Source organism: Trichoderma gamsii (assembly GCF_001481775.2).
Source record: "Trichoderma gamsii strain T6085 chromosome Unknown Scaffold_16.2, whole genome shotgun sequence".
Classification (NCBI taxonomy): domain Eukaryota; kingdom Fungi; phylum Ascomycota; class Sordariomycetes; order Hypocreales; family Hypocreaceae; genus Trichoderma; species Trichoderma gamsii.
The window spans coordinates 145,548-172,624 of record NW_020171353.1 but is presented as its reverse complement, the minus strand read 5'-3'; the positions used below and the strand labels follow the sequence as shown (position 1 = coordinate 172,624).

Below are 27,077 nucleotides of genomic sequence, written 5' to 3'. Positions count from 1 at the left end.
TTTGGCCAAAGTATAAGTATTCTTGATCTAAACATCTACATGATTCGCTAAGCGTGAAACAATGTCTGATAATCTATACTTCGCTCTCCCTATTCACTTTTCTCCTGCCAGCAGCTTGCCGAGCGCATCAACAGCGACATTTCCGCCGCTGAACACAAGCCCCAAGTCCCATCCCTCTTCGCCAGCCTCCTTCTCCACAAGGCTTCTAAAGTCTTCATCAAACAGCGCAACCGCCAGCGGAACGCATGCGCTCGGTTCGACCACCATCTTCATCCGCTCATACACGAGCTTCATGGTCTTCAAAATCTCTTCATCCGTCACGCTGTACATGCCACTTACTAGACGCCGCTCGAAGATGACGCTCCAAGGATGCACACCCACGGGTGTTCTCAGTCCATCAGCCACAGTGAGAGACGACACGGTGGGGATGCGTTCGCCTGATTCGTATCCTCGCTTAGCATCGTCGGCTCCTTGATGTGACGGCTCGGCGCCAAAGACCTTGATACCAGTGCCTTCGCAGCTGAGTGCCACGCCGGAGAGCATACCGCCGCCACCACATGGAGTGATGATGGCATCCAGTCCTTCTTTATTTCCCTTGGTCTTGTTTGCTGCAGCGGCATACACGCCCCTCAGGGCTTGTCCAGCTGGGTTAACCTGAGATGCAATGCTGCTCTCTACTTGGTCTTGGAGCTCGAGTCCGAGGGTCCCCTGGCCAAGCATAATATCAGGGTGATCATAGGGAGGGACCAGCCGCGCACCGGTTTCGGCAACAACCTTTTCGGTGACGGCCTCACGCTCGACACTCGTGCTGCCGCTGAAGATGACGTTGGCGCCATAGCCTTTGGTGGCGTTGATTTTCGCAGGGATGGAGATTTCAGGCATGACGATGTGAGCCTTGATGCCGTTTTCTCGGGCTGCGAGAGCCAGGGCCTGAGCATGGTTGCCTGCAGATTCACATTAGCAGCCGTTGAGCCATCTATTAGACAAGACCGTGAACGGGATACAAGAGAATCTTGATCTTGAGCTTCTCTTCCCCCCCTTCTCACACATTGCAAATGTCATGAAGTAAAGCACCATCTTACCAGAGCTATGCGTCACAACGCCCTTTTCCTTTCCTCCTCCCTCCAGCCATCCCGGCTCCTCTGACAGCTTGTGCAGCGCATAAAAGGCCCCGCGCACTTTGAAGGCCCCGATGCGCTGCAAGTTCTCGCACTTGAACCACAGTCTCAGCACAGGCTTCGCGGGCGTCCTGCCGGCGAATCTCGTGTCCTTGAGATTCTCAACGGTCGTGGGCGTCGAAGCCAGCTCGGAAAGCGTCTGATTGGTCACCACAGGCGTGCGATGGACATGATTCTTGACAACCTTGTGCGCCGAGCAGACGGAGTCACGGTTCAAGGGGAGGGTTGTCGATAATGCGGCCATTGTTGCTGCTTGTTCTTTGCTGGGCCTTTGCTTGGAGCCTGGTTCTTTTTGCCCTTTTCAACTCTCGGTTTCACAACCAAACAAGAAGAGATACTTTCACTCTTTTAAGGACACTTTCGACAAGCTGCTGCCTTGACAAGCTGCTGCCTTGACAAGCCGATTATTCTATCAGCACTTCTCCTCGATGGCGTCAAAACGTGCCGCCTTTCCAGTGATCAAAAGGCGTGGGGAAATCCCCGCCCGCTAAAATTAGTGGACAGATTCCAGGGTAAGAGCGACGGCACAACAATTCTAGAAGTCTCTCCCCAGACTTTTGCTTCTACAATTCTGATTCTTCTTGGCACATTCATTGGCCGTTTTGAAATTCATGATTATATGATCACCGAGACTAACGGACAGTTTTGAGTCTTGGCCTCGCCAAGGTTCCTATTCGATACTCGTTCCAACGTTCATGTTGAAATTCTGCACCAATGACATGTTAGCTCTCACAATAACACGGCTACAACCCTACCTGTCAAGTACTGGCCTCGAGGTGAGACAGGGACACCATCCTATGGGAATTTGCGAATCAATCTTTCAATCTCTTATTGCCTCTACCACTTAGCAGCTTATGCGCGTATACTACAGTAGAACTAACACACGTATCTCACCGCAGGATGCCGCGTGCGCCAAATGACCGTGAACAGGGCCACCGAAATTTGGGCGAGATCTCTACAGATTCCCCAAGTTTCCACATCCATCTTCGGCTGGGGCCGTAGCTCCGTTGCATATCGCCTTCTTCAAGGGCTCTTTCAACTATATCCTATTCATCAGAAGTGCCCAACTTCGTGAGCGCCCCGTGGCTGTGTCGAATTGAGGTGAGCCCTGCCACGGTGGTACTTCCCGAGCCACAGCCGCCATAGACTCGCCGTTACTGCGTCTACCCAAGGCAGATTTCATCGCCTGAGGTAGGGAGAAAACTGATCTACAACATGACTGACTGGGTCTCAAAAGGCGGCCGCAGACACGAGGTCACCTGAAACTGGTAGGTGTGGTCCCCCCACGAGCCGAATGGCGGTATTGGGTTCTGCGATTGCAATCGCCTGATGCTGGAGACTTGTGGCTAATACAGGTGTGCTGGCAGCTGGAAATGCAGTTTCATCAGAACGCCAGAGCGATCCACGGAGCTGCAGCTTCAAAACTTGGTCGCAATTCACGGGATTTACAGCCTGTCGCAGTTTGGTAAATTTACGACATGGTCGCAATTTGACGGATTTGCGACTTGGCTGTAGCTTGTCGAAGTCACAACCTGGCCGCGTAGACAAGAAAAGGTCGTTAGGTAAATTTACGACTATTCGGTCTTAGAGGCCATCCCATCCTTTTCTTTTCTTTTCTCTTTTTTTTAAGATTACGAAACCTGGGATCGGCCTTATACGAGCCGACACTTCGGGACTGCTCGGAGCAAGGATTCGAGACGGGCTCTACTGTATCTTCTATTGTGCGGCATCGCTCGTCTGATTCAGCGTATCTTTCCGGTAGAGCTGGTGGTCGTCCAGGGGAAGTTGTCTCTACCCTCGCCGGCGCCCAAAGCTCAGTACCGCCAGCTTGGAGCCGATGGGGACAAGGGTTTGGCGGCATGGGTGGGTGGCTGGCAGTATTGGAAGCCCCGACATAGCCCATGCAGTCCTTTTTTGGGGTTTGGATCGTTCGTCGAATCAGCGATCCAGAACCTGTTGTTGGCTACTAGCGCTGTAGTTTTTACGCAAGGGAGCATTCTCAGCGTCGGCTATGTTTCTCGTCGCTTTTGGAGTTGAGAGAACACGCCCAGGGACGGAAAGGAAACCGGGAAAATGGGCAAGCAAAGAGGCTTGGCGAAAAGACGAACTCGAATGACTGGCTACTGGCTTGTTGATCCCTAGGTAGCGTCCCTAGCTGCATGGAGATGGATCTTGCTATGCATGCTGCAAATAATGGGCAATACTATTTGGTGATAGGCACTCCTCGGCTTGCGGCATGGCCTAATCATCGCACCAAGCTGTCACCCAGATCCGCGGAAATCGTTATCTGGCATTCATCCTGTCCTCTTGGTCAGCGTCGCGATCAGATCCTGCGTCGAAGCTTACAGGTGCATCTTGCGTATACTCAAACGAAGACAGCCACCCAAGACCTTGGTATGATCGGATCGATTTCATCTATTTGACCGGGTTACCGGACCTTCCTGCATCTCTCACCTAATTTTAAATTAGCGCCACGGATCGATCTTTAGGGGTGTGAAGAAGGCGAAGAAAAGGCAACCATATTCACTTACTGGTATCTGTGACCGCCACAGAAGTACCCCGGCTTTTGTCCCAATTCTCGCTGTCGCATGTCAGGTGGCCCTTGGATGGGTCTATGGGACGCCAGCCAGTGTTGCAGCGGTATGATGGAGACGGCTTATTCTGCAGCTCAGAGGGGGTACATGCAATTTGCCCATGCATTCAATCTAAACAAGGTCTTTGGTCGCACAATGTGGCTTATGATTTTCACCAAGCTAGCCCTCCTATGAAGGAGATTATTCGCCTCGTCCTATGAACTCATCGCGCAGAGAATATCGAAGCGGGTGAGTCGATCCGGAGGAAGAAGTCTTGCGTTTAGGGTGTTCTCTTTGGCATCGTATAAGAGTATAATCCGCAAAGAGATCGGGTACTGACCAGATCAGATGCACGATCCGCTGTACTGGCTTTCCCCTGGTCTTCGGGTCGCCGCTGCGCCTGTTCTCTCGATCGTATGGCGGAGCTGCTTCCGTAGCGTCGCATCCACCTGCCGCTTCCCCGAGTCCCATGCTCAATACTCTTTCTGGCTGGGTTCCACCTTGCTGTGAGCCTAGTCTATACCTACGTGTACGCCGCTCGTCGAGAAAGCCTGGGCAGAAGTAGAAAAGGGTTGAATGCGGCGGGAAAACGACCTAGCTCCTGTCCTGGATAGCATCACGACAACAGCACAGCGGCATCAGTTCATTCCTCACGCCCGCTGACGCCCCTTGCGGCGCTCTGATGAGCAGCTGTTAGCTAGGGGGTATGAACTGTAGTATCGGCACCTCCATGTTTATACTTATTAGCCCTTAATCCTACGACCCATCCAAGCTGCCAGGGATCATGGCGGACAAGGAAGCATGTTGAAAGCGTCGGGTCCCAAGTTCCTGGGTCTGGTTCGCGGACCAGCCATTAGATCTGCGTGTTCATTATGCTAGACCTCTTTTTGATCACTCACGCGCTCTTGCTCGGCCCGGCCCAGCGATTTGAAAGGGGCTTAGAAATTCTATGGGGTCTCTTTTACAGAGGCCCCCCTCGTTGTGTCGTCTCAAACCCACCGCTCATTTTGTCTCTGACGCTCTGTCCACGGCTTGTTTACCATGGATGATCAAATATCGCCAGACGGTCGGCTCAGCCGTGACAGTAGTATCAGTTTGGAGGACCATAACGGACCAGCTCCAAGGTGTGTTCGGATCTCTGATCCCCCTTTTGTTGACCACAGGTCTTCTAACTAGGACTTCGTAACCAGGCTTAGCAGATCCGATCTTTACACCGCGCATCAAGTACAGAGAGATGCGTACTATCGCGCAAATCCATACTCCCTGTTTATGATTCCCCTAGACTTTCCGGCAACGTACAACGCAGACGAGATACCGACAGGTGTAGGGCCTTCAGATGCTGTTGATGAAACATTGCTCTCATCCCGCCGCTTGGAACAATATCTGTCCGAAGAACGCAGGGGCGAACGGATCGCTCTGGGGATGCAGCCTCTGGGAGTAAACAGGGCTACTGTCCAGCACTATCTGCCCGAAATCATACAGAGTATGGATAACAATGTGTCACAAGCAGAGGCAACTGTTGGCACGATGGAGCCTGAGGTAGAGCCTGAGGAAGGAGTATGCTGGGGATCGTTCACCACATTGGCATCTACGACATCTGACGGGTCTTCGGGACCCGTTACAGCATGCAAGAACAAAAGCGATGACGGTTATATAGCCGAGGCAGCTAACTCAGGACCATTCCCCGCAACGCCCTCTTCAGACCAGCACAGTTCTCCGGGCCCAACGAGACTAGGCAAGCCATATGTGGCTCCAATACAGTCGCAACATGCCTTGGCTAGCAATGAATCAAATCTCGTAGCCCAGGACACTGCTGAATGCGACCTGGAGCTAGAAGATGTTGCAAGGTACGTACACAGTAGGGTACATGACAGTCCGTCACTGGACTAACATACTCGGAACAGCAATTTTTATAAAACAATCAGCCACAGGCGACGCGGAGGTTACCAAGTCGAGAACCAAACACGCGTTAGACAGGCACGCGTTAAAAAGACTGCTCGCCTCGTAAGGAGGTCAGAGAAGCAGCAAAAAGAGACGAAGAAATGATCTTGGGCCCGGTCTCTGGATGGCAGATTTCTTTCAACAAGTTATTGGGTTGAGCGGGATTAGTAAATGGGCATGTAGGGCGTTATCATATATTAGAGGCTGTACAGGCAGCATGACGGAAAACGGGACGGGATTTCCTTGGGACTAGATTGTATAACATGATAAATAACCGCTTCAATTAGATATAACAATACACCTGCGATTGCTTTTTGTGTCTCCAAGTTGTCAAAACTTAACGGCTGTTCAAGCTATTGGTATCCAATCTGATCATCACCAAAACAAACAAGCAGTGCATTGTATACCATATCATGCTATCTTATGCCACCAGATCTTTAACCCTCTGAATCTCATCTCCGCCCGCACTTACAATCTTGATCCCCTTCTTCTCTACCTCCTTTCTACCCTCTACCTCCCAATCCTCCTTCTTAACAGCCCTCGTGCCCTCTTCAACAATATACGTCCTATAGCCCTCCTCCACCGCCGACTCCGCCGTCGCCTTTACGCAATAATCCGCCGCCAGCCCAACAACAAAAACATCCGTCACCCTCTTCTCCTTCAGCTTCTCACCCAGCTCACTCACGCTCACGCGGAACGGATCCCAAAAAGCAGAATACATCTCCACATCCGGATTCATGCCCTTGTCCACGACGGCATCAACCTTGGAAACATCTAGCTCAGGCACGAGTTCGACGCCGGGAGTGCCCTGGACGCAGTGCGTGGGCCATAGCAGCGTGGTGTCGCTCTTGGAAGGGTCTGTTGGGTGGACGATTGTGTGATGGGATTGGTAGGCTGTGGCGCCTGGGTGGTTTGAGGCGAAAGAGACGTGGTTTGGGGGGTGGTAGTCGCGGGTGGCGATTTTGATGGTGAAGGGGAGGCTGAGGAGGGAGTTTATGGTTGGGGCGATGGAGCGGCCTTGGGGGACGGCGAGGGAGCCGCTCTGTGTTTGATGTTAGTGTTTGGCTTGGAAAAGTTAAGGAGATTGAGATTGTGATGAAGCTATATTGAGTGGATATAATGCAATGAGTTGTGTGGTTATTGGAGAGTGAAGATGAAGCGGAACTGGGTATATCAGGTGTGAGAAGAAGTTGCTTACGGGAGGACAGAAATCCTCCTGGAAATCAACCACGATGATCGCAGGCCTAAACTCTGCTTCAGCTCCCATGATGACGAGATGAATTTTAGACTGAATTAAAATAGGGATTCAGTGGAAAACAGGACGAGAAGGGTGAATGAGAGAAACAAAGTGAAGTTCACTAATGGAAGTTTAAAGAGATGCTTTAGAGGTTGATGCAAATCCCCCACTTTTGCGGCAGCGGATGTGGCTTATCGCGCTAAATGGCCCGATAAAGGCTGTTTTTGTCTGGGTAGAGGATGTGGAGTAAATGGTTACTTGAGAAGGATGCTTGCTCGTATCATTTACAAAGTATTAGTCGATACAATTACTACCCAGATATATATATATACTTGCTGTTTATTAAGAAGTGAGAGTCCAATTGGTAGAAGATGCTTTGGGATTAGCAAGAGCAGTGTCAAAGTCTATAGAACTTTATCATTGGCTTACAACATTGAGAGAGCAGCAGTCTTTGTGTGGGCATGCTTTCCCGAGCCAACAGTGAACTGTAACCAGACTGGTCAAAAAGGGCTGCATGGCAACTGATTTCATTAATTAAAATATATAGACTAAAAGATAGAATACAGAGTGATATTAAAACAGCCAGCTACCCATGGATATCGAAGCAATGCTATGCTATTCGCCACTTTTTGCAACTATATACTTGTATATATCGTCTATAGAGCATATGCCATCTTCTGCATTGCCCTTGATCTCATAACATCCAAAAAAACAAATAAAAAAACTCCATTAGTTACCAATCACCCCTCGCTTGCGCAAATCGTTTTTCCGCTACTGCGCTTTGAGTGTTTTTTTCCTTCTTCTTTCTTTGACATTACCAACATTAAACCAATCATCATTAATTGTGTTACCTTCGGACCGCGGATCCGTTGGTGATAGTCAACGAGGCCGACGAAGGAGCCGGAGTCATGGCTCGTGAGGGAGCCGCTGAGGGAGCCGCTGAGGGCACGGTGCTTCGGTTGTGCGCCATGTGAGCCCTGACCAGGTGACCGGCAGCGAGGGCACTGCAGAGAGACAGTTCACCGGCCAAGACAGCCGCGGCGATGATTCGGGCAAGTCGTCGGGCATTGTCACCAGGGTTGGTGGGATGAGAGCCCCTGACGCCGAGAAGTTCCAGCATAGAGCCCTGAGGATCCAGGATGGTGCCGCCGCCGAGAGTACCGACTTCGAGAGAAGGCATGGAGACGGAGATTTGGAGAGAGCCACGAAGACTGGCAAATGGTTAGCATGCTAGTTCAAAGAGAGGAAACATCATATATAGACACTTACTTCTTCATAATGGTGATACAGTTGGCGCTCTCCACAACCTGGGCGGGATCCTGGCCAGTGGCGAGGAACATGGCGGCGACAATGTTGGCGGCATGGGCGTTGAAACCACCCATTGAGCCAGCCATGGCAGATCCAATCATGTTCTTGGCGTTGTTCAGCTCGACCAGAGAATCGACATCCGTCTTTAGAACGCTCTTAACGACATCGCCAGGGATAATGGCCTCGGCAACAACGCTCTTACCACGACCCTCGATCCAGTTGATCGCGGCCGGCTTCTTATCCATGCAGTAGTTACCAGAGAGGGAGATGATGATCATGTCTTCAAAGCCAGCCTCGTTCTGCATCACATTCAGAGCGTGCTCGCAGCCCTTGGAAATCATGTTCATGCCCATTGCGTCACCGGTAGTCGTCTTGAAGCGGATGTACAGGTTGGTGCCGGCGATGGCTGTCTTCATGGATTGGAGTCGGGCAAATCGGCTGGTAGAGTTGAATGCGTTCTTCATTGTAGTCTGGCCTTCTTCGGAGTCAAGCCACAGCTTAGCAGCACCGGCGCGTTCCAGGGTATCGAAAGTAACAACAGGTCCACGGGTCATACCATCGGCAGTCAACACGGTAATGGCACCGCCTCCGGAGTTGATGGCCTTGCAGCCTCTGCTAGTACTGGCGACAAGGACACCCTCAGTAGTGGCCATGGGGATGAAGAAGCTCTGTCCGTCAATGACAAGAGGACCAGCAACTCCGACGGGGATGGGCATATAACCAATGACGTTTTCACAGCAGGCTCCAAACACACGCTCCCAGTCGTAATGCCTGAATGGTAGCTTAGAGTTCTCCAATACGCTAGTGATTTCAGAGGTGGCCCGGGTGCGAGAAATGATGGTTCTGCGAACCTTGACGGCGCGGGTAAAGTTCTTAAGCGTCTTTTCGAGAGCATAGCCAGGAATCTTGCCACGCATCGACAGCTCAACGACTTCTTCATCAGTCATCTCAGTAATACGCTTCTCGGCAAGCATCTTTTCCAGCACCGCGAAGCTACGGTTTTCAACCTCTTGGGGCTTAACCTTGGACTCAGCATCACTCTCATCATCCGTAATGACAGGAGTAGCTGGTTGGGTCTGCTGAGGGGTTGGTGGGACGTATTCTCCGAGGGGCAAGGTGGCGGAACCAGTGTCGTTGAAGCGTTGGGCACGAGCAAGCTCGTTGCGGTCGATTTGGTGGTCCGGTGCATTGGGATCCTTGATACTCCATCGGGCGACGTTGAAGAGGTAGCCGTTGAGACCGACACTGAGGGCGAGAGCAGCGACAATCCACTTGGAGAGCACAGGGTCCTCCAAGCTGCTAAGGAGGCCGCCGACAACACGGCCGCCGACTCCAAAGAGCTGGTCGTCCACAGGGGGTGCAGTGGCCGAAGGCAGCGCATAGTGAATAGAAGGGAACTCGAGCTCATATTTGATGGGCGTGAGGATGCTCACGAGAACGGCGACGCCCTTTGCCCTGGCAGCCTCCAAGATGGCATCAAGACCGTTGGATGCGACCTTGAACGGATCAACAGGAGGGGTAGAGACAACTCCGCTAAGTCCACCAACCAGCGAACGAAGGCTTGGGAAGAAAGCGCCGTTGCGGAACTGAATGGTGATGATGTTGATGAGATTAACCAAAATGAAGCCGGAAACCATTAGGCCCTTGAACTTGGGAACGCTGCTGCTCTTGACCTTTTTTCCAAATACCGAAGCCTCATCATTGTCGGCGCTTCTGGCGGCACTCTCTGCAGCACGGCGGTTGACGCCGTCGGCTTCCAAAACCCTGCGCATATTAACGTGTCGCTTGATGCGGTTGATTTCGAGCTTGATGCTCAGAATGGCGGTATAAAAGGTGAAGAGCAGGATGCAGTCGAAGAAGAGAATCCAGGCAGCCAAGAAACAGAACTGCTGAAGGCCGCCCTGAACGCCGGAAGCAGCTCCGAGACTGAGAATCACAATCTCAATGGCGTAGTCGCGAATGATTTCGTAACCCTTCTCCTTAATGGCAGCTTGAAGAGCATAGGAGATGGCGCTTTCTTGTTTGGGCTCATTCTTTCCCTTCTTCGTCTGCTGTGCACGATGCTCAATGGCGTGGCTCAGCACAGCCTTGGTGAGGGCAATGTTCTTCTCAAAACCAATGGTGACAACCAAGAAAGGAAGACCTTCAGAAAGGAGCAGAACACTAATGTGAATACCAAGCCAAGTAGTGACGGCCAAACCAAAGAGGAAAGCAAACGTAGACGAGAAGAGAGTGGTGGTAGCCAGCCAAAAGTTGGATCCCAGGCGGCGCATGGACAAGAAGAGAGACACAAACGTGATGTGCATGGCCAAATAACCAAGGAACATGATGGTGACATCGAGTGTCTCGGCATTCTTCAACAGATCAATGAATGTCGACCAGGCGTTGCGAATCCACAAGACCAAGTTGGGGCCGGCGTCAACCTTGGCAGCCTTCATGATCCACATCTTCTTCTCGCGACCATGCTGAGTCTCTGCCTCCTGGGCGTTTTCAAGAGGAATCTCTTGCGCAGCAGCAATGAACTCTGGCGCCTGTTCATAAGGCACAGAGTAAGCCAAGACGCTGTCGCCAGCATAAGCAGCAAATGAGTTGATGGTGGCTGGCAGAGGGGTGACGGAGAGGTTCTGGGGAGAGGGCACCGCATGAGAGCCCGGAGCAGAAGTAGAAGCACCTTCGGAGACAATCTCAGGGAAAACGAGCGTCAAAAGGGCAAGGTGATCGGCCTCGGCAGAGGTTTCGAGGCCGTGCTCTACGTTTTGCCATTTCCAGCCAGTCTCGGGACCAGCAATCAAGTCTCTGCTGCCATCAGCCAGCGATGACCACTCCGCCTTGCCCACGCTGTTTCCTCCAAAGAGAGTCTCTTGGAGCAGGCCAATGTAAGACGTGCTGGCCAAGAGAGCAACAACGACAATTGTATGTATAGGATGGGAACAGGCCCGCTTGGCCAGGAACTGCAGCAGCGGCGTGAGCTTCTTGTTGAGGCGCGAAGGAGCCGGAGCCTGGCTAGGAGCAGGCTCCCCGCGAAAGCGGCGGGGGAGCAGCGTCGAAGGATTCATGTTGAAGAATATAAAGAGGAATTTCGTTGTCGGCTTGCACTTATTCCATTGGCAAGTGTCGTCGTACGATGTCGGCTCTCCTAACGTTGTCTAGGGCCCACAGAATCTTGTAAGAATCTCGCAGCAAAACCGGCTTCATGATCTGGCCGCGGGGGAGGGGGAAACGGGTCGATATAAACTACGATCCTTGGGGAACAAGGGCTGGAGCAAAGCCCGGGGTTCAGCTCACCTCGTGATGGACGTTGGCTCAGCGCCAGCCTGAAGCGATTGACTTGTCAGTCTCCGGGGTGGTGGCGGCGAGAATCACACCAATGGTGGCGCCCAGCCGTCGGAGAACAATAGGCTGCTGATGCAATTGAGGGCGAACAAGGCTCGGCGAACAACCGCGAATACGTCAGAACAGCTCAGCCACGACTCCTAGTGTGCTCTGGCAAGCAGAAGATGGGAAGATGAAGAAGACGAAGCGTCCCCCCTTTCTCAACGTCCAGAGGAAAAAGTAGCGGCGTAGGGAAAATATCGGCGGCCACTGAAGCTCCCCTGGATGGAGCAAAAAAGACACTGACGCTGGTGCAACTGCTGCAGCGCCCAATCGAGTAATAAATTTGGGGTCACAGCAGCGAGGCGCTTGGCCCAAAACACGCGTAGCTGGTTGATCGTGGGTCTCTAGAGATTGCCGTGGTCGAATTAGAGCAGGGCGGCCGCTCAGTCGACGGTCTGATTCGCTCGACGGTCCTATTTGCGGTTGGCTTGAATTGGCGGTGGATGATGAAATGAAATTAATTCTTAGTAGTGCCGCTGCTCTTTTTCGGATTTTTTTTTTTGGCTTGCAAAACCAACGCCAATCAAGATAAGAGGAGTGGTCCCTCTTTTTCTTTTTTTCGCGAGGTACGAGTACGAATCCGATAAGGCGAGACACACAATCTTTCAGTGGCACGTGGCGTTTTTGGACCTGCTTTGCTGATCGTCCAAGCAGGAACTCGTGGTGACAGTCAGTGAATTCACCTATCAAGACACGCTCTGCATCTACACCAGCCCAGCGGAAAAAGACAGGAGAGGAATTGAAGAGCAGCACCGTTGCCCTCGATCTAGAGCTTTGGGTTTATATCGACAGAGTAGACTTGGTCCTGCTAGCCCTCCGTTCAGGCCTAAGCGGACCCCAGACCCGCAGTGCCAATGTGGCAGCATTGCTCCGTGCGTGCTGCAGATTCCACTGGGATCAGATAATGATGCTGCTGCTACTCCAGTAGGAGCAGTGCTACGACGGAACTGCAAAGCATGGACAACGGATGACACTCTTGATTCCTGTCAGACTACGAATACTACTGCAGCAGTTCCTATTCCTCATACAGCCAAGCCTGCGGGATCCTGGCTAGGTTATGCTCTATCAACTCGGGGCGTATTCGAATCTGTTTAACTTCTCAACAGCACTGCCGCTTACAATCCTGGCCATTCCTCTCCACTCCCGCTTTGCTTCAGATGTGGATGCTGTGGTGCTTTGATGAAGTGTCTTGCATGCATGAAGGTCCAAGCACTTCTACTGTCTTCTGGAGCGGGCCTGGTACGACAATTGCATGTTATCCCAACTCCTACGCCGCATTTGCCACCTTGCAAAAAAGTATGGCCGGCTAAATATTATCAAGCGTATGTGTTGATGGCGGTAGTGCCAGTTGCAGTATCGATCTACTTGCCGTGATGCACTCAAGTCAATATGCGGTGAGCGGTTGTCTTTGGCATCTTCAAGAGAGAACAAAGTTCAAGTGTGACACAAGGCTTGTTGGTTGCGACAATGCTGGGGTCTCTTGAACGGCTAGCCGTTTTCCTAACACAATACCTACTACCATGGCTTTCATCACATATGCAAACCGCTAGTGTGGTGATGAGACTAGGTATATTTTGTTTGCCGGGCACACACCCCGGAATAGTCGGGCAATGATGCTAAGAGCAATGCTAAGGAATCCTCGGTAAGCACTCGGAAGGAATATTGTACAAGGTATAAAGAAGTTGCGCTGCCTCACAAGGCTCAATGGCTTGAGGGCACACGCAAGCCTGGCGCCCGTTCATTTAGTGCAACTGCATCACGAGGCGAGATACAAGTATGCAAGCGAAGAACTAGTGGATTTATAAGCTCAAAGGGAAAGAATACAGAGGTATCATATCTCAACAATATCTAACGACAAAGAAAAATTGAGACAACAAGAGAAACCGCATAAAGACACGCGCCAACCATCTCGACAAGGCATAAAAACACTATTCTACAGCACATCGTCCTCATCCCGAAGCTGCTCCGATGCGAGCAAATGGTATCGGCCCTCCTCTCGGAGCCGAGCGGTGGTAACTCTGTCGGGATAGTTCCTTAGAAACATGTTTGTGAAATGAGTTCCGTAATGTATCCCGCCAATCGGCGACTGTCCGGCATTGTAACCAGGCAACGGCTTGATTACAGACCGAAAGTTGGGCTCGTGAAAGTATGCAAAGGCAAATCGTTCACGAACATTCAACCCGACTTTATGCGGCGTTGACTTGAGGAAGTTGTTGGTCATATACTGCATCATGTCGCCTATAAATGCGTGAGCCAGTGTCTTTCGATAAGAAGCCTTTAGTTGCTTACCTGGAAACACTGTAAATGTCCCAGCGGCAGGAGGGACATACATCCACCCAGCGTCATTTTCTCTTAGTCCAGCCGAGGTCTTTTCCCAGTTGGCAAACTGTTCATCTTGATGCGGGGGTCGGACAAAGAGTCCTAGAAGGCATCGTCTCGTTAGAGTCAAGGCTGAGAAAAGGTTCATGACAAGAGTTGCGTACCTCCAACTTCGTCTTGAGCGGCAATGACAAGCAGACCATAGTCTGTATGAGAGCCAATACCTCGACCTTTTTTCCCCTTTCCGTTGGTCCTGTCTTTGTGTGGAAATCTGTGCGAATAGATTCATTAGTGACTATACCACTTGATGAAAGCGATTGTATGCTGACAACACACCTCAAGACACGCATGTGATGCCACCCATCGTCCGTGTATCTCGTGAGAGATCCCGTGGGAACATCCAGTCCCATTTCGATCAACTGCAACAACTTCTCTCCCGATATAGCCAAGTCAACCATGTAGCTGTTCATGGCATTCTTCATACTCTGGTCAGCCCACGGGCACGGCCCATGACACGGCCAGCCTTGGGCAACTCGCTGATCGGTGTGGGGGAGATCTTTGGTCACGGTGAAGATCTCTGAGTAGTCAGCCACACCATCAGTAATTTCCTCACCGGACGCGATGTAGCCCGAGTAGCTCATGTCGTCTACGCAGGCCTGCTTTTGTGGGCGTGGTCGAGAGAAGAAGCGCCTGCTTGCTGCATTGGCGGCTTGGTAAAGACGTTGCTGTGCCTTTGACATGCCAATCTGTAAAATGCCATCCCGGCGCCAGGCACCGATCATGGCATCTGCTATGGCCTTGTCGGACACAGAGCCCGAAACCTTTTCAGGCAGGGTAAAGGTCTCTAGTTGTCCAATCTTGGCTGTGAACCCAGGTGGCAAGCTATGTGTGGCAGCCGCGTGCGCAGTCACTGCTGATGTCGAGGCAGCACGCGTCTTGGTGATGAGATGCCTGGCTACGCCAACACCCTTGTTGGCGACCTTGACACTGGCCATCTTCACTGGAGAGGGTTTTGGGGGTTATAATGGATGAATTCTCTTTGGGCTTTCTTGTTCAAAGTGGATACAAAGAATATGAGATTCTGAGCTGTTTCAACCTTGCTCTGTCTTGGCCATTGGAGTTTGGGAGAAAAAGGGGCATGAGAACGAGCGAGCGAAAGCGCAATATATAATAGAAGCTATAATGGCAGAGGTTTAAGAACCTTTAACTTGACCGCCATCCGCTTTCTCAACGGCATGTTACTCAGAGTGGCACATTGCGGACCATCTCTATCCTCGACACAGCTATTTTCATCGTGGCTACAATTCTGCCTAAGGATGAAATTCTCAATCTTGCACGCTCGCCCAAAAGTCTGTGCGACATTGGTCGTGTCTTTGGATGGTGAGGGCTTTCATGGGTAGAACTTGTATCACTTCCGTTTGACAGCTGCAAAGAGGCGGTCTGAGGTGCTAACCCTGAAAGAGAGGTGTAGAAAAGAAGAATGATTAAAGACTAACAAAAAAATAAAATGAAAGCTATCAAAAGAGACTAAAGAGAGACAGAGCTGCGCTACGCACACGCGCCAAGCAAATCACTCGAAAGCGAAGCTTAAACTATTCAGGCCGTATCAGAGGCATGATCAGCATTATGGCGTGTGCTGTCAATGATGCCCGCGCGCTCTCTCGCTGAGCACAGTCCTCTTCTTTTCAACTCCCCAGTTGCACAGTCTTACTGATTCGATTAGACGTTTCATCATCATGCATTTCCCATGTTGGACTGCTTTGCACTAAAGGAGTCAGTCAACTCGCTCTTGGTAGCACATGATCGGCTTCTCCGCTGCAGAGAGTGGCAGTGAAAAGGAGAGGTGAGAGTGAGAGTCTTGGCTCGTTGTTGTGAATAGCTTCATCTGTCTCTTTTCCTAGCCGTGAAACCCAGACGTTCTGATGCCGACGCGTGTTTGATTGAAAGGACAGTTGATGGGCCGCACGCACGTACCGAGAGTCAGAAAGGAAAAAGGGGGACTGCAAATGGCAGAAAACGCTTACGTATGAGATTGAGTCACAGTATCTCATCGTCTAAGCTGGACTCCTCCTGTGCGTTGTTGTGTAGGCATCTTCAACATGAGAAGGGAAAAGAGATGTCGTCAGGTTGGGGATTGGAAGCGATCAGTTGTGCGATGAGCCCCGGAGCCCATGCTCCTGAGTCGGTTCGTCGTTTACTGTTGCGTGCTTGGTGTGTTCGTCACTAGCTCTGGCAGGACGTCATCTCCAGGTCTAAAAGGCGAAATTTGGAGACGAAGGGAACTTCTAGACGCCTTCTGTGGACTTGGCTCGCGCTTGTTTCAGCATCTCGATGAAAATCGAACAGGGACCCAAGAGTTTATCAATATATATATATCGTCTTGTCGGGGAGAGATTTCCCTCAGCATCGAGAGTTAAGGCGGGGATCGGCGTCTGGGAAATCTCGTTTCAGGAAAGTGGCCTCATATTCCTAGATGGCTGCTCCAGTTCTGTTCCACCTTGGTCCGGGGTCACACGCGCCCAGTTTAGTTGGTTTAGGTTGTCCTCCCTTTTATCTCGAATCAGAGGTGAGTAGGTTTGGGACGATGTGGATGCCATGCTTTTCGGTTCCGAGCTGCCAGTAGGAGCTCACCACATTTGCGTTCTCCGTTGCCTTTTATGCTCGGCATTCGCTTGACTGCATAATCGTATGCCGTGTCGCTTGAGGCTACTGGCCCGCCCACGTTGGTTTTTCGTGTCAGCTGGCTGGAGAAAGGCAGCTGTAAGACGTAACTGGTATCCTTTACAAGCAGGTAAACAGCGAGAGATTGATAGTTTGAAAGCTTCTACAAACAATTAGCTTTGCATATGACGTTGGCAACCTCAGAGAATAATGGTTGTTCTCTTAGCTCGCCGGAAGTGAGTCGTAGTTAGCTGCATATCCGGTTCGATGGAGGTCTCCATGGTCTAGGTGTAACAAACAGCAGCAAGCAGATGCCCCAAAAAGGATTCCATGATGAAATTGGATCAAGTATACGATGCAGCTGACCAAGGCGTCACCGGCATACTAGTTTTGTTTAACGGCCATGATCACCGGGGCGGTCAAAAGATAGGGGCGAAAGCCTTTCATTACAAAGCAGTCTGAAGGTCAAAGGGATAAAACCGACCCCCATGAAAAACAACCTGAAAAGACGGCCAAAGCAAAAGACACTCAACTCCACCACAGTGCCCTTGGACACATTGAGAAACACAAACAACGCTCTCTCGAACAACACTCCCATTCCCCCCAATAAACTCATTTCACAAGCTTCGTCGTCTCATGCTTCAACCCAGCCTCCTCAGCCTTCTCATCCGCAATCTCATTAAGCGCCTTCCACTCCTCCGCACTGACCCTACTCACACTCAACCGCCCCTGCTTCAGCATCATCATATTCTCCAGCGGCCCCCCCGGCTTGCCCAGCTCGCGCAGCTCCTTGAGGCCAATGGGCACGGCGAACTTTTTTCTGAACTCGACGTGGACCAGGCTCCAGCGGATGTTGTCCTTTGAGGACTGCGGGTCGTAGTAGGGAGTTCCTGGGCGGCGGGCGGATTCTAATAATTTACGTTGTCAGTCATTGATAAGCAAATGCACACACTCTCTCTTTATTTATCATAAAGAGGAGAGTATATAGAGGTGAAGGGGGAGACCTACTGTCTTCGGAAAACTCCTTTACAATCTCCATGACACCCGCAATGCCAGGCTCTTTGCAATTAGAGTGGTAGAAGAAAGCTTTGTCACCGGCATTCATATTCCTCATGTGATTACGCGCCGCATACGCTCTTATTCCTAACAGAAGAAATCTCAGTAACAGGTCAACCCATGAACAGATATCAGACAAACTCACCATCCCACCCCTCGGGCTTCTCCCTCGCCCGCAAATCGTCAATGGAGAACCTGACATCAATGCCATTCTCAAAGCGCGACTCTGGCTCTGCCTTCATCAGCCAGTACCATTCGCCGTCGTGGCGCGGTGCATCCGGGTTGGTTGTGGGGATGGAGTCGATGTCGGGATCTTCAGAGACGGCTCGCGGGCTTTTGGTGTCGTCTTTCTCGCTTTTTGATGGCTTTGCTTTTCCCTTGGGTTTATCGTCTTCGTCTTCTTTCTTAGCTTTGGCCTGCTTGCCCTTCTTGGCATGTGTCTTCTTCTCATCTTTAGTATCCGTAGTAGCCTTAGCCGTAGCCTTCGTCTTCTTCACGCCATCCCCCTTGCTCTCATCCTTTCCACTAGTGGCAATTTTCTCCTTAGTCCTAGAGGGCGCCGCTTTCCTAGCCTTGTCTACTGATCCCTGGTCCTCATCAATCTTCTTTATTGAAGCCGCTGCCGCTGCTTGACGTGAAGATCGCCGTTTGGCAACCGGTTCATCGCCCTCATCTGTAGTTCGCTTCCGGGGAGGCATGTCTGTCTGCCTTACAGTAAGAACTAAAAACCCCAAGTTAAATGAAAAAAATGAAGGATTTCTCTTGTCTTCCAATATTCTCAGCCTCAAAGGTTCAGGGTTTGTTGCAAAACTGCTATAACTGCTGTAAACTGTATGTAACTCCGGCGCGTCAGCCACGCGCTCAGTCCTCGGGCCTAATTAATTCCTGCATAGCCGCAGTGTGGCGCCCCCAATTTTTTCCCTTTTCCTTGCTTTTAGCTTAGCACGGGGCTCCCTCTCAGAGAAAATTAGCCGCGGGCGCTGCCGTCATGTTTGATTTTCTGCGGAGCACCAAGTCCGCTCCGGTTTATTTTCAGCTCTAAAAGCGGCCTCCCTCCGCTATGTAAGACGAAACAGGAAATCAGAGCCTCAAGTGGGAGGTTTCTAAGCGCCTTGGTTTCATTTTATCGACCGCACGATGGCCTCAGTCTTGGGAAAAGAAAAATTTTCGTTCTCTGCAAGAGGGTGGGAAAATCCTTGTCTTTTGATTTAGTGGCTGCAGTTGGATTAAAATAGACTGCGATTGCGTGGAAGCGTCGTAACTGGCGGCCTGGACTCTTGGCCTGCTGACTAAGTTGCAGATCAGATAAGGAAGGTCTGATTGATGAGTCATCAAGAGGATGAGTCAGCCAGCGGGGACTTCAGTTGGGACGACGTTGGCGACGACATCTCATGTTCTCGACGACATGCTGGAATGGCTTTGGATGGATTTTGATGGATTGAGTTTCTATTCTTCGTGATAATACCAATCAAGATACATATTGTCAGAATTGATGAATGCTACGAGTCTACAAGGGCCTGTTGATGGCGCGGGTGTATGAGGGTTACGGGCTGCCGTCGTGGTATATAAGTCGTGCTATATGACGGTAGCGACGAGATATGAGCCTGTATTGGCAGCTCATATCGATGGCAGATGCGGCGTAGGCAAACAGGAAGCACGCTGCGGAGAAGCGCAGCAGGACGAAAAAGCCGCATATGCATCATGATCGGCCAGCGCTTCAGATCGCAGTCCTCTGGGGTGAAAAAAACACTCAGATGTTCAATGAGAGCAGCGACGTCCATTTTTAAGATCGAGTCAGTCAGCATCAATTGGCCAGCGAGCAAGGGAAATTACAAGGCAGTGCTGCAATGATCGTGATGTAGCACGGAGAGTGCGTAGGACTTTTGGTAGGGAAAGCGGCAGCTCATGGCACTGGCAAAACACCAGGGCAACGACAACCGACTCCGAAAAAAACCTCTAAATAGAGTGATATGCACTTGCATAAGTCACAGAGGCAAAGAAATTCAAGTTTACTATGAGATGAATCTTTATTCAGCACATTCGTGCTCAATGAGTGCTGAGTGCTTGTGTGCCCAGTTGTATGTTCAATGTGTGTTCAATGTGGGTGCACTCAATGAAAAGATGAGGGTCGGCAATGCGGGGGACTCGGGCAAAAGAAATGCTGCATAGATAAAGAGTTGATGCAAGCCGGTGATGGTGAGGACGGAGGGTAGCATGTGCAGAGATGTCAGGAGGATGAGGTAGGTTGGGGAGGTAGTGTCAGGTAGGGGGCTCTCATTGGCTGAGAGCGAGGGGCTCCCTCCCCCGGGTATAAAAGGCACTTCTCCCCCAGCTACCCTCCTCCTCACCACTCTCTCCTCTATAAACCCAACCACTCAACTCTTATCAAAAACCAACCGCAAGTCACCCCAAAGAGTCTCAAAGGGTTTGCTTTGATAGCGTCTTGCCGCTGAGCTTCCTTGATACCTCTGTACAGTTAGCAACTTGCTTTATACCTGCCGTCGCCTCCCCCTACCTACCACTATCAACCTATGCAACCAAGGATAGGTTCCAAACAATCAAACTTCAACATACCATCTCATTCTGTTGATTGAACAATGAGTTCCATCAACATGGAGAGGATGTCGCCTCGCTCGCCTGAATTCCTCACAACCTTTGTCTCTGACAAGGATAGTAGGAGAAGAGTCGTCCTTGAGAGCCAGTCGAGGTATCGGGTTCAAAGTGCAGCCATTGATGAAACAAGATCATATAGACAGCACAGAGACTCTTACTCGGGCTCATCGGTAAAACGTCTTCGCTATTCAGGAGCGGATGAAGCTGTAGACCAGCCTTCGTCGCATCGCTCGTCACGTGAGCTCGACTCCCTTCTTATTGAAGCATCAGTATCATCAAGAGGAGCACGGAGTCATGAATCCATCAGAGAACCTCGGAGACATCATCTCCCATCCCCTCCTCCAGATGAACCTCGACATTATCGTCGTGGTCACGTTGAGGTCTTCCCAAGTGCTACGAGAGCACGAAGAAGTCGTGACCTCCAAGGCTTCGGCGCTTGGAGCGATCACGTTGCATTGCCTCAGCAGCAGCAACTCCTCACTGAGAGTGCTTACAACGACGAAGACATTTTTCAGAGCAGGAGATTGAGCAGATCCAGTATACCCGATACACCACGGGACTGGCTGCTGCCGACTCCTGAACTCTCTCCCATGCCCACGCACTACACGTTTTGTCCGTGCTGCGAGGATGAGGATTGTCGTATTAACGACACATGGCATATGGCCGGTAAAGAGAAGATGCATATTCAAAGTAAGCCTCCCAAGCACGAGCCCAACCACTTGAGTCGTCAATGCTAACCATCGCTAGTGGAGAATGCAATGGCATACATTGAGCAGATGAAATTTCACAAGTAAACATGTTAGCAATTGAGCGAAAAACTGTGGGCAAAGGCCCTCTGTGACAAGAATGCAATGGGGGCATGGCGTTTTCTGTTGAATGATGTGATTGAATTGGGATCATTTGCAAGGGTTTTTGCATTTTGCAATCAGCGTGCTGTAACCACTTTCAGTAATAGTAATGAACAAACGCAGCTCACTGTCAAGTGCCGCCGTGATTAGAAGAGTGGCGAAGAAAATGGAAGGACGTAAAGCGAAGTCCGGCTCGCCAACGCAAAGGGTCAGCTGTCGTAGCAAAACATGGTTCCTGGAGCGCTAGGCGTCATTATCCAACCAGAGGCTGCTGAGTCTGCCTAGCGACAAGCATTGAGCAGGCCGCCCAGCCGTGCTCACGCCCTTTGGCAGCCCGTGTGTCAAGAGATGCAGGTGAAACGGATTGCGAGAGAAGAGAATAGAAGATGCCCGAGCATTCAGTGTCGTCGTTGATGAGAAGACTCCAATGGTCGTTGTGCAGTAGTTGGAACACGGAGGATGCACGGTGATTGGGGCAGTTGAGTGAATGAATGAGTGATGAAAGTCCTAGATTGCGATAATGAGGGGGTGGAGACGGGAGCTAGGCTGCGACGCCGCTTCGGGGACCGAGTGCAGGACTAAGCTGTTGCCTCAGGCTGAAATTAAGAGCGGGAGCTTCAGGACTAAGTTTTGTCCGAAGCGAACTGTTAAAGCGTGTGCATGGCGGGGTTTATCTTTTTCCATGCCGCTCCACCGGCCCTCCTTTTGCCGCGCCTCTACCGCGCGGCCGCGCTTAATGTTGCCCGGCAACCCCTGGCAGCAACATGAATTAGATAAACAGGGGCCATTATCAGGATATAAATCTTGCCTGGGGATCAATTTAGTCGCCATATCCACCAAAGCGTAGAATATATCATTGTGATTTTTGTTTCACCTGCATTCGTTTTCTTTCATTCATACCCGCCGATCGGTCTACATTTATTCATATTATTATGGATCCTATCCCGCGATCCCAACACCTCTTTGAGGTGTTCCTGCGCCTAAGGCCGCCCCATCCAGGAGGCGCACAATCCGAACGCATTCTCGACGTTGAACAGCCTGAAGTCAGCCCGCATCCAACGCACATCACACTGAACCCGCCGCCGGATCGACGAAAAGCCGTTGAAAAGTTTGGCTTCACACAGATATTCGAGGAGGATGAGGACCAGCTGGATGTGTTCCACTGTACAGATACCTCATCGCTGATCGAAGGCATCCTGGCACCCGAAGGTGGTGACGGCACAGATGCTGTGATTGCGACGCTCGGAGTCACTGGCTCGGGCAAGGTATGGCAAATGGCAGCAGACGATGCAAAGCTATCTCACTTTGTCTCCTAACTTTTGGCACAGACACACACGATTCTCGGCAACCGACACCAGCGAGGCATCGCTCAGCTCGCAATCGATGTCATCTTCCGATCGATCAGCGAGAACATGGTCGAATCAGCCCAGTCGCCGACCCTCGATTCTCTACAAGCCTGCGATGCGTCTGAATCTACACTCGTCACGGCAACGCACTTTCTCGATACCATGAGCGGAGACTCCATACAGAGATCAACGACGCCGATGATGGTACGAACACAACCAGCCCTTTTATTTGGTAAACCGACCACCCCCAGCAAAGCTGCTGCCAGCGCACAGCAAATGCCCGGCTCCTTTCCCGACTCAGCCACAGCCAGCCCGAAAAGTGTCGAGCCTGTTAGTGAGACCGAAGAGACGCTCCAGCGCAAGGCGCAACAGGATAGTTCCGCCCAGCAGTCCCTGGGAATAACAAAGTCGATTACGATTGCCAACGTTTCTCCATCCAAGCGGGTGTTGGACAGACCTTTCATGTCATTAACTGCAACAAGCCGACTGAAGACAACTGCTAAACAAGATATCAAGAACGAAAGCTTTGGCAGCATCGGCTCCAGCTCCGGCCAAAGACGAACTCTACGACGCCATTCGAACTTTTTAATGTCGCTTCCCAGTGGTCCGGATGTTAGCGACTTCGTGGTGCCATGCGACCCCGCCGCCGAATATGTTGTCGTCGTATCCATGTACGAAGTTCACAACGATCGAATCTACGACCTCCTCACCCCAGCCAGCAAATCTCCGTCCACTAAGGAGCTCCGTCGCCGACCCCTTCTCTTCAAGCCCACCGAGCATTCCCCTGACCGTAAAGTGGTTGCCGGACTCCGGAAAGTAGTCTGTACCGACGTCAGAGAAGCCATTCTGGTCCTGGAGACTGGTCTGCAGGAGAGGCGAGTGGCCAGCACAGGAAGCAATAATGTCTCTAGCAGGAGCCACGGCTTCTTTTGCTTCGAGGTCAAAAAGAGATCCTATGGTTGGAGAAACAACTCTTGGAGCGGCAGCAAACTGACAATTGTCGATCTTGCGGGGAGTGAGAGAGCAAGGGACGCAAAGACCCAGGGCGCAACTCTGGCAGAGGCGGGGAAGATTAATGAGAGCCTCATGTATCTTGGGCAATGTCTGCAGGCTCAAAGCGAAGCCAACGGGTCTAGTAAAGTGAGTTATTGTTGTCCATTCTCTCTAATTACCAATGTCTAATCATTCATGCAGTCCAACGTCATTCCCTACAGACAGTGCAAACTCACAGAGATCCTCTTTACCAACTCCTTTGCTTCGGCGCCAACAACTTATAATCATCTTCCCAAACGAAACCCTCAGAGAGGTGTCATGATTGTTACAGCAGATCCATTGGGCGATTTCAACGCAACTTCTCAGATCCTTCGGTACAGCGCTCTCGCCCGGGAGGTGACTGTTCCCCGTGCTCCGTCATTCAGCGGCGGTATGGGAAGTAACGGGCATGGCACGCCGAGGTCGTTTGGCAATAATGGCTTTGGTTCGGTGAGAAGCCATTTTTCACCCGTCTCTGCTACCGAGGAGAGAGTTACAATGGAAATTGCCGCGCTGGAGATTGCCAGGATGAGCGACGAGATTGAGCAGCTGCGCGGCGAAATTGATATACAGAGCGAGGCTCGGATTGCGGCCGAGGCTCATCTCCTTAGTGCGGAGGATCGAATGATTGACATTGAAGCCGCGATCCGAGAAGAGTGCGCTCTTGAATTCGAGCAGCGCCTTGCAATCGAACTCGCTCGATTCAAGGCATCGATGCAAATCGAAAAGGAGCGACACGAAGAGCACTGGGACCGCAAAGTCGACATCTTGGAGCGCAGTCTGGATAGTGCCACTTTTGATGAAGGTTTCGACAAAGAAAACATTCTGGTGGAGAATCTGACGCAAGAAGTCGAGCGTCTGCGGCGCGAAAATACGATTCTCAAGAGGGAGATGGGGAGCCGCAGCCCAAGTAAGCGGAAGCCACTGGAAGAGCGCGAAGACTACTCCATGGCCAGTGGAGGAGATTCTACGTTGAAGCCAAAGTCTGATAGCGTATTAAGCCTCAACCGCAAGCTGGAGCGTCTCAAGGTCGGCGACGGCCCTCGGCTTCATGCCAACCCTGGCAGTCCCAAGAAGGTGCGCAGGCTGGTCGCCAGGCGCTGGGAAGATTCAGACGGCCTTTGAAGACATGGACCTTCTTTTTGTTTAAATTTTTCCTGGATATTTTGGAATGCCACTTGGTAATAGTATAAATGATGGTATCACGGTCTCCACGTAAGGTAAAAGGAAAGGCAGTGTGGTGTTTGGAGAAAGGGATGGATACCCATGGGTTGATGACTTGAAAATGTAGGATTTGCTGGGTTTTGGTGTTTGTGTGCCTCGTTTTCTTTATGGATCTCGGTGTATATTGGGTGTATAGCATGGTGATATTATTTTTGTGAAAATATGGCAGATAGGATATTATGGTATTATAATTGGTGTCTATTAAATGCGTCTACAGGTATATGAGAGACTTATGTATGTGACTATACGGGTATCTTCAACACGACGAGGCCAACCAACTCCGCATTCTCGATGTACACACTATTACTCTCCAACATTTCCTCGTTTCCAACATGACTAACATTATCACCTTCTCATCTTCTTATTCGTGTTAGTCTCATGCTTGTGAGCCACTGGGAGCATCATGCTCTACAACGTCGCCACCCCGCATCGGCTCCTTGCCCTTTCCTTTGCTCTGAGTGACAGCTTCGGTTTCAGGTTCAGCCTCTGTCTCAGCAGGAGCCACTACATCCCTAGGAGCCTCAGTCTCAGCCGGAGCCTGCTGAAGTGGCTGCCAGCCCTGCATCATAGCCTGCAGACCCTGCGGCTGCGCAATGACATAGATGGGTCTCGAAGCAGCAGCATTGACCTTTGACGTATCAATACAAGCGCCCACAAAGAGAGTAAAGTGAATCACGGCAATAATGTACGTGATGATGGCGGCAGCATACGCAACGCTCCTCTCGTGACGGAATTGGTGCCTCGAGGCGATCACCTCCGGGTCATTGGAGTTGTCGGTGCAGCTGTAGACATAATCGCCCAGGGAGGAGCTGTAGTGGTACGAGCAGTCCTGGCCGTCGTCGTCGTCGTAGTTGTCGTTCCAGGAGCTCTGGAACCAGGGGCCGAAGAGCGAGGTCAGGATGACGGCGACGAGGAAGATGATGAGCGAGAGGGCCACGTGGGCGCCGGGGTGGATGCCGGCCTTGAAGCGGCGGATGGCGCGGGTGATGAGTTCGGCGCCGGACCAGAGGATGGCGACGATGCACTGGGATGTTTAGTTGTTATCAATATAAAGAGTTACAGTAGAGTGAATCTTACAGGAGGAGCAGCTGCAATGACGACGGTGTCGACGAAAAAGACGTAGTTCAGCGTGCTGAAGCCCAGGCCGACGCCCACTACGGCGAGGACGAAGGACAGCGATTGCAGGCCCAGCTTGATGAATTCCCAGATTTTGTTCTGCGGTGGTCGGGGCGACTCATAGGCCTGCTGGACGGGGAAGGGAGCGTAGGCCATGGGAGCGGGATAGGGCTGGTATCCTGCGGGAATAGACATTTGCGCTGGTGGAGGAGCGGCGATGGCGGGCGCTGGTGCTGGCGCAGGGGCGGTTTGCGGTGGGATTTGGGCCATTTGGGGTTGTTGGGAGGATGAAGCCATTGTGGTTGATTTTTCCAGAATTAATGATATTAGGCGGGCAGATAGTTGAGCGAGAGACTGAGATTATTGGATATTTAGGCGATTAAAAACGAGTGGATTGGGCGTCGAAATGGATAATTCCAGGCGCACGGAAAGAAGAAGTTCGCAGTAGGGTATCGCGACAGCCGACTTAAATATTCATGCTTCAAACGCAAGACAGAAAAAAGAAAGAAAAGAGAGAGACAACTGGCCAGAGAGCAAAACCCGAGTGCCGGGGGAAAGAATAAAAAAAAAAGAAGAAGAAAAGAAGAAGAAGCACAAGCCAGGCAGCACGGCACAGGTCTCTTTCAAAGCGTCTTCGCGGTTCCCGACTCTTTGGCACGAAAAAAGCGCTAACAGGAGAGAAAGCCAAGAAAAAAGAGACTCAGCCTTCCAGGCTAGAACCACCTCGCTAATATAAGGAAATACTACTCGTATGCAGTGGCTATCTTTCGAAAACTAGACAACCTACCTAATGCGAACCAGGAACCCCCTGTTTGCTTACACGAATGCCGTGATTGGTGCGTTCTGCGTAGTCAAGTACGCCTATTGGCTAAGAGTGCGATTTGAGTAATAGCCAGAATTTGAAGGGTCAAGTCAGAAAGAGGGGACAACCTTGTAAGCCTATTCGGCTATTTCCCGATTTGGCAAGGGGCCAGGGGGTAGCTTAATTATTGCTGGATGCCCTTTTTGGACAGGGATCAATGAGCGTATTAGTGGAGATATTTTGGTTTCGTTGCTGGAAGGGTGAATAGGCAGCAGAAGGCCCGTGCGAGTGGGAGAGTTGATTGAGTCGGATGATGGCTGTTGAAGTTAATTTACTTGGCATGCTGGGTTTATGGGTCTGAGGATGGAATTCGCCGAGGCTTGTTATTGTTGTTGATGTAAGAGACTGGAACTCGAAAAGCAGCTCCTTGTGGAGAAGCTGTAAATTG

The 27,077-nt window shown here is 51.1% G+C and overlaps 9 protein-coding genes across 9 annotated transcripts; 3 read left to right on the top strand and 6 right to left on the bottom strand.

Moving 5' to 3' along the window:
- Nucleotides 1-93: 93 nt before the first annotated feature.
- TGAM01_v205216 (threonine dehydratase) lies at nucleotides 94-1,422 on the bottom strand (the record flags this gene model as incomplete). The annotated part of the gene is made up of 3 exons (XM_024549597.1): nucleotides 94-944; nucleotides 991-1,038; nucleotides 1,083-1,422. The coding sequence occupies 3 exons, from the start codon at nucleotides 1,420-1,422 to the stop codon at nucleotides 94-96; spliced, it is 1,239 nt and encodes a 412-aa protein (XP_024405630.1).
- A 3,370-nt stretch (nucleotides 1,423-4,792) lies between these two features.
- Nucleotides 4,793-5,797, top strand: TGAM01_v205214 (hypothetical protein; the record flags this gene model as incomplete). Its single annotated transcript, XM_024549596.1, has 3 exons — nucleotides 4,793-4,875; nucleotides 4,942-5,598; nucleotides 5,656-5,797. The coding sequence occupies 3 exons, from the start codon at nucleotides 4,793-4,795 to the stop codon at nucleotides 5,795-5,797; spliced, it is 882 nt and encodes a 293-aa protein (XP_024405629.1).
- Nucleotides 5,798-6,113: 316 nt separating this feature from the next.
- Nucleotides 6,114-6,959, bottom strand: TGAM01_v205213 (hypothetical protein; the record flags this gene model as incomplete). Its single annotated transcript, XM_018803397.1, has 2 exons — nucleotides 6,114-6,734; nucleotides 6,891-6,959. 2 exons carry the CDS (start codon nucleotides 6,957-6,959, stop codon nucleotides 6,114-6,116), a joined length of 690 nt encoding a protein of 229 aa, XP_018663435.1.
- An 817-nt stretch (nucleotides 6,960-7,776) lies between these two features.
- TGAM01_v205212 (3-hydroxy-3-methylglutaryl-coenzyme A reductase) lies at nucleotides 7,777-11,293 on the bottom strand (the record flags this gene model as incomplete). The annotated part of the gene is made up of 2 exons (XM_018803398.1): nucleotides 7,777-8,140; nucleotides 8,199-11,293. The coding sequence occupies 2 exons, from the start codon at nucleotides 11,291-11,293 to the stop codon at nucleotides 7,777-7,779; spliced, it is 3,459 nt and encodes a 1,152-aa protein (XP_018663436.1).
- Nucleotides 11,294-13,545: 2,252 nt separating this feature from the next.
- Nucleotides 13,546-14,926, bottom strand: TGAM01_v205211 (2-oxoglutarate-dependent ethylene/succinate-forming enzyme; the record flags this gene model as incomplete). The annotated part of the gene is made up of 4 exons (XM_018803399.1): nucleotides 13,546-13,850; nucleotides 13,902-14,033; nucleotides 14,096-14,202; nucleotides 14,268-14,926. The coding sequence occupies 4 exons, from the start codon at nucleotides 14,924-14,926 to the stop codon at nucleotides 13,546-13,548; spliced, it is 1,203 nt and encodes a 400-aa protein (XP_018663437.1).
- A 2,278-nt stretch (nucleotides 14,927-17,204) lies between these two features.
- On the bottom strand, nucleotides 17,205-18,346 carry TGAM01_v205210 (hypothetical protein; the record flags this gene model as incomplete). The annotated part of the gene is made up of 3 exons (XM_018803400.1): nucleotides 17,205-17,500; nucleotides 17,601-17,735; nucleotides 17,794-18,346. 3 exons carry the CDS (start codon nucleotides 18,344-18,346, stop codon nucleotides 17,205-17,207), a joined length of 984 nt encoding a protein of 327 aa, XP_018663438.1.
- A 1,914-nt stretch (nucleotides 18,347-20,260) lies between these two features.
- TGAM01_v205209 (hypothetical protein) lies at nucleotides 20,261-21,055 on the top strand (the record flags this gene model as incomplete). The annotated part of the gene is made up of 2 exons (XM_018803401.2): nucleotides 20,261-20,951; nucleotides 21,009-21,055. 2 exons carry the CDS (start codon nucleotides 20,261-20,263, stop codon nucleotides 21,053-21,055), a joined length of 738 nt encoding a protein of 245 aa, XP_018663439.2.
- A 986-nt stretch (nucleotides 21,056-22,041) lies between these two features.
- On the top strand, nucleotides 22,042-24,612 carry TGAM01_v205208 (hypothetical protein; the record flags this gene model as incomplete). The annotated part of the gene is made up of 3 exons (XM_018803402.1): nucleotides 22,042-22,374; nucleotides 22,438-23,595; nucleotides 23,650-24,612. 3 exons carry the CDS (start codon nucleotides 22,042-22,044, stop codon nucleotides 24,610-24,612), a joined length of 2,454 nt encoding a protein of 817 aa, XP_018663440.1.
- A 475-nt stretch (nucleotides 24,613-25,087) lies between these two features.
- Nucleotides 25,088-26,124, bottom strand: TGAM01_v205207 (hypothetical protein; the record flags this gene model as incomplete). Its single annotated transcript, XM_018803403.1, has 2 exons — nucleotides 25,088-25,735; nucleotides 25,789-26,124. 2 exons carry the CDS (start codon nucleotides 26,122-26,124, stop codon nucleotides 25,088-25,090), a joined length of 984 nt encoding a protein of 327 aa, XP_018663441.1.
- Between the last annotated feature and the right edge of the window lie 953 nt (nucleotides 26,125-27,077).